Source organism: Rhineura floridana, chromosome 8 (assembly GCF_030035675.1).
Source record: "Rhineura floridana isolate rRhiFlo1 chromosome 8, rRhiFlo1.hap2, whole genome shotgun sequence".
In the NCBI taxonomy this organism is placed as follows: domain Eukaryota; kingdom Metazoa; phylum Chordata; class Lepidosauria; order Squamata; family Rhineuridae; genus Rhineura; species Rhineura floridana.
The window spans coordinates 117,255,275-117,267,794 of record NC_084487.1 but is presented as its reverse complement, the minus strand read 5'-3'; the positions used below and the strand labels follow the sequence as shown (position 1 = coordinate 117,267,794).

At 42.4% G+C, this 12,520-nt stretch overlaps 1 protein-coding gene across 3 annotated transcripts in view; it reads right to left on the bottom strand.

Annotated features, from left to right (window-relative positions):
• Positions 1-12,520, bottom strand: part of ITPR2 (inositol 1,4,5-trisphosphate receptor type 2) — a 345,272-nt gene that overhangs the window by 190,896 nt on the left and 141,856 nt on the right. For all 3 annotated transcript variants that reach the window (XM_061582221.1, XM_061582222.1, XM_061582223.1), the window contains 4 exons: positions 11,560-11,811; positions 9,711-9,836; positions 4,908-5,036; positions 3,972-4,092 (listed from right to left, as the gene is read on the bottom strand). In XM_061582221.1, coding sequence (XP_061438205.1) covers positions 3,972-4,092; positions 4,908-5,036; positions 9,711-9,836; positions 11,560-11,811 — 628 coding nt within the window. The remainder of the gene's footprint in view (positions 1-3,971; positions 4,093-4,907; positions 5,037-9,710; positions 9,837-11,559; positions 11,812-12,520) is intronic.

The window sequence follows — 12,520 nt, the reverse complement described above, 5'->3', positions numbered from 1 at the left end:
ACTGAACTTATCCTGCACTATATACTGTAGTTGCATAGAAGTGTAGGATAAGGCCTAGTTTTCACCATCATACACACAAAGAGAAAGCCCCAACAGGTCTGTCACGTGGCCTACATGAAATAAGAGCCAGTGTGGTGTGATGGTTAGAGTGTTGGACTAGGGTCTGGGACACCAGGGTTCAAAACCCTGCTTGGCCATGAAGCTCACTGGGTGACCTTGGGCCAGTCACTATTTGTCAGCCAAACCTAATTCACAGGGTTGTTGTGCGGATAAAATCAGGAGGGGGTGAACTATGTTTGTATGCCACCCTGAGCTACTTGTTGGAATGGTGGGACATAAATGTGATAATAACTAAATAAATAGGTGTGTATCCTGCAACACACACCCAACCCCCTCATCTTTCATAATATGTTGGAATTTCTCAGTTTATGAGACTTAGTTATCACAAAACCAATTTCCTACGTACTTGTTCCCAGTTTGCCTTTCAGCATATTGTTGAATACAAGCAAAATCTTTTTAAAGAATTAAACCATACTTTGAACATGTATGTTGACCATTAAACCCACATAGTTCAAGAAAAAAATGAGATAGACAGGATAGTGCTCAGAAAAAACTTAGCCAAATTCCAGAATTGATCCTCAAAAGCGTCTGTTAAAAGAGAGAAAACACACACACACACACAACACACAAAAGGAATGAAAGAAACTTTGCTGTCTCATTTCTTCATTTCAGCAGTCAAGGTTACTTCATTTGCTGAGGGTGCAGAACGCATGGGAAAGCGTGCAGCTAATTATAATAATTAGCGATCACGTTTTCAATAGGGAACAGCTCTCCTGCACAGGTACCAAACAAAGTACCACAATGGAAGCACCTGGATGCCAGGCTCTCCTGAATATAAGGCCATTAAGTAGGTGCTCACTGCTATGAAAATGAGCATACTTTTCATACCATCATGAAGTTACCAGAAGTGACTCGTCAGGTGGGGCAGAGCCGCTGTGCTAGCTTCCTGGAAGGTGGGTATCTGTTGCTTACTGAGAGAAAGAGAGGGGAGGGGAAAGGGGCACAGAGATTTGTGCAGTGTCAAAGCACCAGAAGGAGCTGTGCCAGAGTGTTTGCACTGTGCCAGCCTCCCTGCCACCTCACCCCTCCCCGTTTCCCTTCCATTAAGCAACAGCGACCCACCTGCTGGGAAGCTAGATTAACAGCTCTGCCCCACCTGGCAAGCCCCCTCTGGTTCAATAGCTTTTCACTACAGCAAAAGCCCCGAAAGGAATAAAATAAAGTTGCGAGAACCACACCTACACTTAAGCATAAAAAGCCATGCATCCTACTTGTGTTAGGTGCATGCTGAAAAAGATTTGAATGACACCTAAACATGCAGGATGCGAGTGGGATAAATACATGTATCGTACTTAAACACTCATCAGGAGCAAGGGTTGACTGTGGATCTCTTGTTGCAAATCCAAGTTTGTTATTGTGTAATAGTGCTTGCTACTGTGGATAGCAGAGGTTCTTCTCCCTCTCTCATTGTACAAGAACCCAGAGTCATCCAATGAAGCTGAATGGTGGGAGATTCGGGGCAGACTTTTTTTCCACACAACTGTAGGATTTGCTACCCCAAGGTGTACTGAAGGCCACCAATGTGGATGGTTTTAAAAGGGGATTAGGCAACTTTGGGAAGGATACAGTTATCAATGGGTACTAGCCAATGGCGAAATGTTACCTCTGGTATCAGAGGCAGCACACTGTTGCTGGGGAGCATAAGCAGGAGAGGGCTGCTGTGCCGATGCTCTGCTTGTGGGCTTCCCACTTTACCACTGTGGAGGGCAGAATACTGGACTAGATACACCTTTGGCCTAATCAAGCAGGGGTCTTGTTTTCTAATGTATAGTATATACCAGCCTTCCCCAACCTGGTGCCCTCCAGATTTCTAGGATACATCTTATCAGCCCTGACCACTGGCTATGCTGGCTGGAACTAATGGAAGTTGTAGTCTAGAACATCTGGATGGCACCAGGTTGGGGAAGGCTCATATACATCCCTCTATGCAAACCCCATACATGCTGATTTAGATTATCTGCATTCTGACAGCTGGGGTTTTTTTTCTCAACAATGGGGAAATATATAAAATGTATATATTTTATATATAAAATATCCTCAAATATATAAAATGTCCTCAAGTTAACATTGGATGTCTAAGAGGCCTCACTCATTGAACTGTTTTTTTTTCTTGAATCAACAGTTGATACTGTTAATGGTATAAGATTGTTATACCAGGAAAACAATGCATAGTATGGAACGTATGGCCCACTATAGTAGCTCGGTATTACGGCACGTGACACTGTATCAGCACAGCAGAGCCAATTACTCTGGTGCCAAAACCAGATACACAGGGTGATATCCAACTCCATCATACTCAGAGGAGACCCATTGAAATCAATGGACTTCAGTTATTTAGGTTTATTGACTTCAGCAGGTCTACTCTGAGTTAGACATAGTTGGGTATCACCCATATAGCCAAAAATGCTTCCTAATGAGCAAATAATCAAGATACCAATCAGACAGTCAGTTTGCTCTCAACTTTATTCTCAAGTACCATTTATAATATAGCTGCAGAAAAAATGTTAAGTACACGTGGAATGATTTATCACTGTTTCTAGATTTTTAGAAAAAAACAAAAGGACAGTTACCCCCAAATAATTTGACATCTGACCTAACCAACCACATTTTCAGTGAACTGATTTTGAATTGCAGTGCACAGACAATGATTTATTTCTTTACCGTTTATTGGAGTTTTCACATTTTTACAATAATGTAGTTTGATCTCTCCCTCCATGCTCTCCTTAACCTCTTTTACAGTAGTCATTTCATTTCACTGTTCATGCAATGATTGAATGTATGCTGGATAAGGTTCAGAATGAACCTCAATAAGGTTCAGAATGAATACACAGCAACATTTCTACCCAGGAGGAGGTGGGCAGGAATTGCGAGATACCTCCCCACAGTCCCAATGCAAATAACAGTCTGGTCTTATGCATATTACTTAGGAAATAAAGTGCACTAAGACCATAATCCTATACGCACTTACTTGGCAGCACTCTCTTGTCAAACTGCATATGTCTTACTTCCTAGTAAAAGTGGACGGGATGTGCTGCAAGTGGTTTGGGGGGGGACATCTCGCTACTCTTATTTATTTATTTATTTATGATTACTTTTATATCCCACTCTTCTTCCAAGGCACTCAAGGCAGCATACACACTTCTGCCCTCTCATTTGAATTCTCACAACAATCCTGTGAGGCAGTTTAGGCTGAGAGGTGGTGACTGGCACAAGATCACCTAGTGGGTTTTATGACTGAGTGGGGGATTTGAACCCAGATCTCCCGGGCCCTAGTCCTTTAGGGAAGGCGGGAGCTGCTGCTTCCAATACATACACACTTTTGATACTCCGATAATATAGAGTCATTGCCTTCCCCTCCTTTGATGAATATATCCGCTCCTACAACTCTGAAAGGACAGAAGGGACCAGGGCAGTGTAGAGTCAGGGAGTCCATGTCAGCCTGTTCAAATGCCGAGCTCAAGTTTGCCCATTTCTAGAGTAAGTGTTTCACCTGCCAGGCAACCAGCAGAAATCAGGGCAATATTTCTCTGCTCAAGTATCTTGCAGGGCCTCCAGAAGAAAAGGGAGAAGGCATGTACCAAACTCCCCACTCTGTAGCCCCGCATGTGTTATTTGTGATGAAGCTTCCCCACCGCAAGCAAAAATACTATATACTGTGCACAATCCACTAGGGGCTTCTCCTGCAGGGACTGCTGTCTTTTAACTCAGCGTGCATTCATTTCAAAGCAGACTGTACGAAAATTTCCTAGTGGATCTGTACGAGTGATTTTTGCAGGTTACTTTCTCAGAAGTAACAGGCATTCAATCCAAAGTCAATTATAACAGTGTAAGCAGGAATTAAAATCACCTACCAACTTCAGCTAAAGTTTTGATGCAAGACTCCACTGAAGATTTCTGTGCCGGGTTTGGCCAGGTACAGTTGTAAATTCTAAATGCAGACTGCAGCAACTGAATAAAAACAGGCTGATGTGTCTGAATGCACACAAAAAGATTTCATAATTTAATTTTTTTTCAGATTTTATAATCTAAAATATTTTTACGTAAACTTATGCATTACTGTTGATTTCACATTATCAATATATCATTGCATTAAATGCTCTTCCATATATATGGATTCAACATCCCTATCTAGCATGGTCAATGATCAGGGATGATAGGATTTGCAGTTAAAGAACATCTGGGAGCCTTGGGTTGGGGAAGGCAGTTCTAGGCAAAGAAATTGGAACCAATTACCTAGAGAGGTAGTGGGCTCTCTGACACTGAAGGCATTCAAGAGGCAGCTGGACAGTCATCTGTCAGGAATGCTTTGATTTGGATTCCTGCATTGAGCAGGGGGTTGGACTTGATGGCCTTGTAGGCCCCTTCCAACTCTACTGTTCTATGATTCTATGAAATCTGTGGATTCTGGCATTCAAAACCTCCATCAAATATTTATAGCCACCTTCGAGGCCCTTTTTTAGATCTCAAAGGCATGGTATAAATGCTTTTAGTTAAAAAATAAAACATACAACAATTATGATCACATGGAATTCTGCATGGATGCCAAACATCTCATAGTGTACAGAAGTAGAGAGAGCTCTGCATATTAGGAAGCTGATTTTCTGGAGAGGACTTATTTCCTGTTTTTTAAAGGGTGGGGAAAATCTCACCTTTAGGTGAGCGAATAGTGTCGCCAACGACATAATCATTACCAAGAATTCATGGATTTGTTAACTTCCTGTCACATGCAAGACCATGGAATAGTAGCCTGAAATAGACATGTGCCTCTCTGATTTCTTTGCCTTTACCTGGAGGCTTGTGCTGTTGTCTGAAAATGGAGAATTGAAGAAGCCGCTCACTATGTTCATCACTGGCTCTGTGACATACTTCTCCAGAGATACATCTGCATGCTTTCTGTCTGTGGTTGTGTTACAAACCTATAGCGGGCAGAATGACTGCATGAGGAATGAGTGAAAATAGCAGCTCCCATCCATTTATCACTTTTAAATTGTTGTCTATTGTTCATTGTAAAGATCTCAAAAATCTTTCAATAAAATAACCCTCTCTCCCCCCCCGCCTTATACAGTTGGTGAAACAAAACATATTAACAATAATACTCCACTTGCCATTGTTCCCTGCCTTCAATTCACTGACATGAGTTTTAGTTCTGTTATTCTAAGCAGTTTACAGTTATCGTTTACACATATGCTGATTTTCCTACTATGGTAAAAAAAAAGGAAAATATTAAAATGAAGATGATAAAGAAAGGGGAAATTCATAAGAAAGAAAAGAAAAACAAAGCATGCTTCTGATAGTACAGAGTATCGCAAGAGGCAGGCATCTGTCTTTTATTCCTCAATCTGCTCAGTCAACATAGAGTTCTAAAAATTATGCCAGGACAACTGAAATTTATCTTCCATTGCTTCTTTTTTATGTAAACATTCATGAGCTGCAAGATCTAAGAGGTCTTTCACCCACTTTTCCATGTCAAGAGATCTGGTGGGTTTCCACCTCCACAGTGTGATACTTTGTGGCTATGAGTGGGATCCTGGAGTTCACTTGTGGATGCACTGATGGATGGAAATATATGCATCAGATGTGCACTTGTATGTGTGGTGTGGTGGTAAGCAAAACACATACATAAAAGTGGACTTTCTGTGTTGTGTATGCATGTCCCAAGTCACCCTTAAATCTAGCTCCAAGTGAAGCTCTCTCTTTGTAGACTGGACAAATGGAACAACCCAGTTATTCCGGGGTTGCACATGCTCCAAAACTGTGAAAACCTTAATGCTGACAACACTTACATTTACCATAGAGTCTGACTGCTCCTGCAGGGGTAAAATTGTACCAGAAAAGACCCTCCTGGCTCCTGGACCACTTCTTGAAAATCAAGTGGCCTCCGAGAATACAGAAAATACCTTCCTGGGATATACTATTTGACACACATGCCCAGCATCCAGTATTATATGTTTAGAACTGAGGGGATGCCATGCTTAAAGGACTAGGCCTTGATAACAATACTTGCTAACTGTCTTCAGCATTCATCCTTCACATACTTGCTTCGAATAAAGTCACATTGATCTACTGCTGAGTAAACATACTTAGAATAGTTTGTCAAGACATAAAAGATTCTCATGAGTCTGAGGAGAATTCTGTCCTCAAAAAAGAACACTCAACTCTTCCTGACTCGCCAACGACAGGCAGCAGGTAAAAGTGAGAATAAAAAAACTGGTCCAGCAGTAGCAACTAAAGGATTCCCTCTCTAAATGCTTGGAAAGCTTTTGCAGTGTTTATTATGATGCTAAAGGTTTCCTGAAAGCAAGGCAAAGTGATGTATTTGAAACATATGGGCAGTGCCTCATTCAAAAATAACCCTTATCTCCCCACTTCCCCCTGCTCTGAATAAATAAATGCAATAACCTAGAAGGCTTGGATAGCCTGAGCTCAGCTGAAGACTAGAATAGAGGAGAACACTTCTGATGTTCTTCTCTAACCTAGGGAGCAAGGAAAACAAGGAACAGGGAAATAGGAGGAATGTATTAAGACAGCTACTAGGAATGCTTGCACGGGGGGGGGGAGACACATTTGTAATACTTATTCAGGAAAAGTCATGGAGAACTTAGGGTGAATTAAATTATACCACTGAAAGAAGAATAATTTTCTCTCATTTCAGGTTACAAACAAAAACAGGTATGACTACATCAAGCATCACAAAGGCTTGATACAAAACATCAGCCACCTTTGCTAAAGGGACAATTTGGATTGTGGCAACAGAATTTTGCATGACGCTGCTAACACTTGTTCTATAACTCAGGCCACATAAGATCCATGGATAATGCTCTTGGATGGATGGACATTCTGCCTGGTTAGGAGTGTACAGTCTTCATGACAAACACATCAGAACGGAGGGGGGAGGAAATGTTGCTCTCTGTACACCAGACGAGTTAAAGCACAGAAAATCCCTCAGAGTAACAAAACTCTAATTTACTGCCTAGTTTCGAATACGCAGTAGTTTACAAAGTGATGCATGAAACAATTCTTTAGGTTTTCCTGAGGGCTTCCTGAAGATAAGTGAACACAAATTAAGATGGTAGGCTGGAAAAAAATACCCCAGAAACCTTCAAACTAGTAATAAAAATACACCCAGACCCAACCTGCTTTCCGGCTTTATAAACAGACCAAGAGGGTCAGGCCATAGTTGTACTGCACAGATACTGGAGTCTAAGGAAAGGATCTGTTAGCTGGTGCTACTTCGAAAGCATTCCGTCAACTTAACAGGCAGTTTCAATTCAAGTTTGTTCTTTGTCCACTATCCACTGCTTTTACCAGTCTGATTTTCCCCCTCTCCAAAAATATTGGTATTAATCTTGATATTTTCTTTCAAAATATAGATATTTTGAAAGAGAATATTGATAAATGAAAGAAAATATTATTTATTTATTATTTGATTTATATCCTGCCCTTCCTCCCAGCAGGAGCCCATTTTGAAAGAAAATATTAGCATTTTGAAAGAAAATATTGATAAAGGAAAGGAAAGCAGTTTCACCACTGCCACCACCTCCTCCTCCTCCACTGTGACTGAGGCTGGTCAGTTTTCATGTTAGCAAGCAGACATCAGATATTTTCCTTTTGGAAAGGAAAAGAGGGAAGCAGCTTTGAGTGCCCCCTCCCCACCCTCACCTCCTCCTTGGCAAGCCTAGAGTCAGAATGAGCAAGACTTGGCTTGCTTCATCCCACTTGATGTTTGGATTATTTGAATGAGAGAGTGGCAGAAAGAGAGAGAGAGGGAGAGAGAGAGAGAGAGGGAGAGAGAGAGAGAGACCTGTTCTGCTGTGCTGTGCGTAAAATCAATAAAAGAACAATATATTTGAGGGACTATTCGAGGGGGGAAGAACAGTGTCAGGGAAAGCCACTGAAGTTCAGAGCAGATAAGATAGCTCTGCAAAGATGGAGAATATACAGACCATTGAAAAATCTGGTGCTAAATCCGAATTCAGTGGAATTCTCACCCATCCCTACTAGACATTCAGTTCAGCTAAGGCATAAATCAGCCTCTAGAAAGAATGAGAAATGTGTTCTGAGAAATTTCAGCTCAGCTCTACTTATTTAAGTAAGTAGAAGCCTTTCAGTCCGGCTGAGCCATGGCACCGCTGCAACCGTGCCAGCTCAGCCAGGGGTCTGCCATGGGAAACCCAGCCTGGTGGAAAAACAGCCAGCAGAAGCCAGTGAAAGGCCTGAAAATGGGGTGTTCTGGGGGCGGGGCAGAGGTGAAGCGATGGGAAAGGACTTCCACTACATCCAACTCCCCTTTGGGGTGCTCCCATGGGTCCCAATCTAGCCAAAATTTCTGCTGGCAAAAAGCTTGCCATAGGTAAATAATTACACTGTCAGTCAATGGGGTGCATTTACTCCCCAGTTGGAGTATTCGTACGAGCGAGCTTTTACCTCCCGGTCCCCATGTGTAGGTCCCAACTGAACCAGCTTTCAGCCAGCCCAGTAGCTCCCAAAACGCAAGTGGATGCTGTGATGTTCCTGTATTAGTGTATATATGGTAAGTGCTGTTTGTATAGGAGATACATGGTAAGTGGAATGGAAGAGGAGGGGGAGTGAATGGGCAGTAGAATGCTGGATGATTGGCTGAGTGTTGAGAATGGCGGAGAGTATAAATGGAAGGATGACAGTTAAATCTGGGAGGACATGAGAGGGTTGTTTTGGTGGGTTTGTGAGAGTTGTTTGAGAGGTGGATGTCAGGAGAGTGTGGAGAAAGAGAGAGTGGGAGTTCTAGTTTATGATAAGTCAAATATCATAGTAATAGATGAAACCATATGCTTATGTGCCTTTATAAAGTAATCTTGTTATCTTTGTTATTTAATAAATACTGTATTTGGTTTACCAAAGGCCTGATCCTTGGCTGGGGTTTCACAGACCAGAAGGGAGGGTAAGGTAAATACCAAGGCTGAAGAGTGACAAATGGTGGCACCGGTGAAGAGAATAACACCACAAGTATTCAGAGCAAACCAGGATTATCTGCATTGATACAAAGGGATTGGGACAGCTTAAGCATGCAGTCACAGAGGTAACCTGATAGAGAGACTCAGGCAGAGTCTCTGGGAATACGGGTTATAGGACGTGACTGGTGGTGCTGCCTAGCAGGGGGATCTGGTGAGGTCTATGCTAGAGCGGGGAGAGAAATCATAAAAAAAGGACAGTCCGGACTGGTGGAGTCCCTGGTGGTGCCTAGTGACAGGCAGTAACCACGAGCAGGTAGGAACCTGACAGGGAGAGCCAGGGAAGGGCGTCACAGATGCCATGGAGCTTCCCACCAGCTATTCCTCTGCCAGCCCCCCCCCCCCGCCTTGAATTGCTCTGTTGGCTGCAACGCTAACCAGGTCTACTCAGAAGTAAGTTCTATAGAATTCAATGCAGCAACACCCTAGCCATGAGGTAGGTTAGGCTGAGAGTTAGTGGCCAACACAATAAGTGAGCAAAACAAATTATGAAACGTGAAATTGCACATGCTCAGTGTATTTTTGTTGCTGTTTATCAAGGCTTTGAGTGTGTCTTTATACAGTTGTATATTTAAAAATATTTAGTGGATCATAAAAGCTTACCCTTGCCATATCGACAAGGAAGTTTTCAAATAGCTTCCAGATGTGGTTACTGGTGTAGATTTCCTTCATTTCCACCTCCGTGTCTACATAGCAGTGGTTGACAAAGTTCACATATGCAATCTTCACCTGAAACATCACATTTTTGAAAAAATTACAAATGTCTGTTTAGTTCACAAAATATTGAGCTGGTTTGGACATAACGCTAAGCCAAACCATGGCTTACCACAAGTGCACAGGTTTCCGGATAGGAGATCACAGCTGCTGCACTCCTCCTCCTGCTATGCTGCTGTGACCTAAGCTATCATTTGGCAATCCACGAGTCTGTGTTCAGATAATATGTTAGGTTTGCTCAGAGCAGTACAGCAGCAGCAGCAGGACTGGAGGAGCATAACTGACATGTTCTCCTCTCCAGGAGCCTAAACATTTCAACCAAGCCTTGGTTTGGCTTAGCTTTATGTCAAACCAACTCACTGTCAAGGAGACAGAGCAGTTTGACCATATTGTGCTTGTAATTTGTCAGCTGATCGGGATCCCAGTGTATTTCCAGGCACAATTTAAAGTGCTGGTTTTAGCCTTCAAAATCCTAAATACCTTGGGACCAGTTACCAGAAAGACTACCTTCTCCTATATTTACTAACCAAATCTTAAGATCCTGTTTGGATATCATAGGAACATACCGATCCAGGTGCCCTTAACAAATTAACAGAGGACCTTTTGGGGGTAGCACCATGGTTATGAAACAATCTTCCCAGGGAAGCTCACCTGGCACCATCTCTGTTGTCCTTATTGTGCAAAGTTTTGCCCTTTTTGTTGACCTAGGTCTTCTAAATAATTAAGTAGTCTAGGCCTCTCAACTTTAAAATCTGTGTTTTTAATCTTGGGAGTGTTGTGAACTCTGTTCTGATGTATTTATGTAGCTTTGATTTAATGAGTTTATGTTGTATATTATATTTACACTGATTTTAAGTCACTTAGGTCAGTGGGCCAGGGAACCTTGGGTCCCCAGAAGTTGATGGGCTACATCTCCCATCATCCCTGACCATCAACATCTGGGGACCCAAGGTTGGAGAACACTGACCTAGGGAACTTTGTGTTGTTCAGCTGTGTACAAATGATGAAAACAGTAAGACCAGTGGAGACTGGTGGCTCCAATGTCAGTGGGGCAGGGAATTCGCTCCAGGTTTTAGTCTGAACTTGGACAGCTCCTTGAAAGTTCAGACTAAAACCCGGAGTGGATACACTGCCGCACTGACATTGGAGCCACCAGCCGCCATTGAACAGGACAACCCTCAAACTACTATGGAACCAAAAGAAGGTCATCATCTATTTAAGACATGCAATTTCAGTGTACCACAGTGAAGACTGATGCAATGAATTCATTCAGCTTATCTACAATCTCCTTATGCTTTCTTAGGAATCGTTTTACTCCTTTAATGTCTACCAGTGCAACTGCAACTCCATGCCTTCTTCTAATGCATCTAAGAGATGTTTAGGAATTGGAATGTTGACATGTCTGGGACTTATTATCTATTATGTACAAAGACACTTAAGAGCTTAGAATGGCAGTCTGGCCTTAGTTTAAGTGGCAAAACACTGCTTCTTGTGATATTTCCTGTCCCTGCTCCCAAATCACAACCTAGTGTCACCTAAGGGGGTTACTACAGCGTTTAATCATTTACTCATGCCAAATGTTCTGATTTACCTCTTTGTTGACAACAGCTTAACACACAACAGAACCTTTGGAGCTGTTTTCAGCCTGGCTACTCAGCATGCTGTCTTTATTTCTTCTTTCATAGGCACTGAAAACGTTCTTAGAATTACCATTCACATGCTGTTAAGTCCAGCTTACCTCAGGTATACAGTCATCATGAGTCACCACTCTCACTATGTCATCCAGTGGAAGAAGGGAATTACATTTTATCTCCGTGTAGACATTCTTCCCTTCTGTACATGCTGCTAGCAGTTCCACCAGGGTGATGTGGTAAACCAAAGGGCCACTTTCATCCACTCGGTCTCGCTCAGAGCACATCATTTGGAGGAGGACAGGGAATGATGCTCTGTCATTGTAAAACACCAGCACATCTTCACCCCCATTGACGAGCTGAAATTTTAACAAGAAATATTTTGCATCTTTTTAAATGGCTCAGTCTTCCCCCACATGTACACACACATACATACACATACATACACACACACTTTAATTTTTTTCTCACCATTTTAAACACAACGTCACTGTATTGTACTATAGAACACTAGTCAGCAGCTAGATTTCCAGGAGGACCACTGAAGAAATCAAGCTGAGGATGGAAAGCCTAGGCTACTACTCCCACTCCTCAAAGGTGGCTGCCTGTAAACCTGGGATCTTACGATGAGGGGCAGACAATAAATCAAAACAGCAGCAGCAACAGCAGCAGCAGCAAGAACAACACAGGTGCTACTTGCTCCACATCCTTCAGTTTCCATGGGTTGGTAAGTTGGAAGGCCAGACAGTACCTTTCAGAGGGTCAAATTTGGTCCAGAAGCTAACCCTTATTCTAGAAACGTGTGTAGAGTGCATAAGAAATAAACTTCTAAAATAAATAAATAAATAAACTTCTCACTGCCTGTTCCATCAAAGACCAGAGGTATGGCCACAAGAAGCAGGGCTTTCGTAGCTGTGATGTCTCCAGTTTAGAACTGACTTCCCAAGAAAACCCACCAGGTGTTAAGCAGTTAAACTGCTAGCCCTGCAACAATATTTTTAGGAGAAAGGACTATAGCTCAGTGGTAGAGACCTTGCTGTGCATGCAGAAGGTACTAGGTTCAACCCC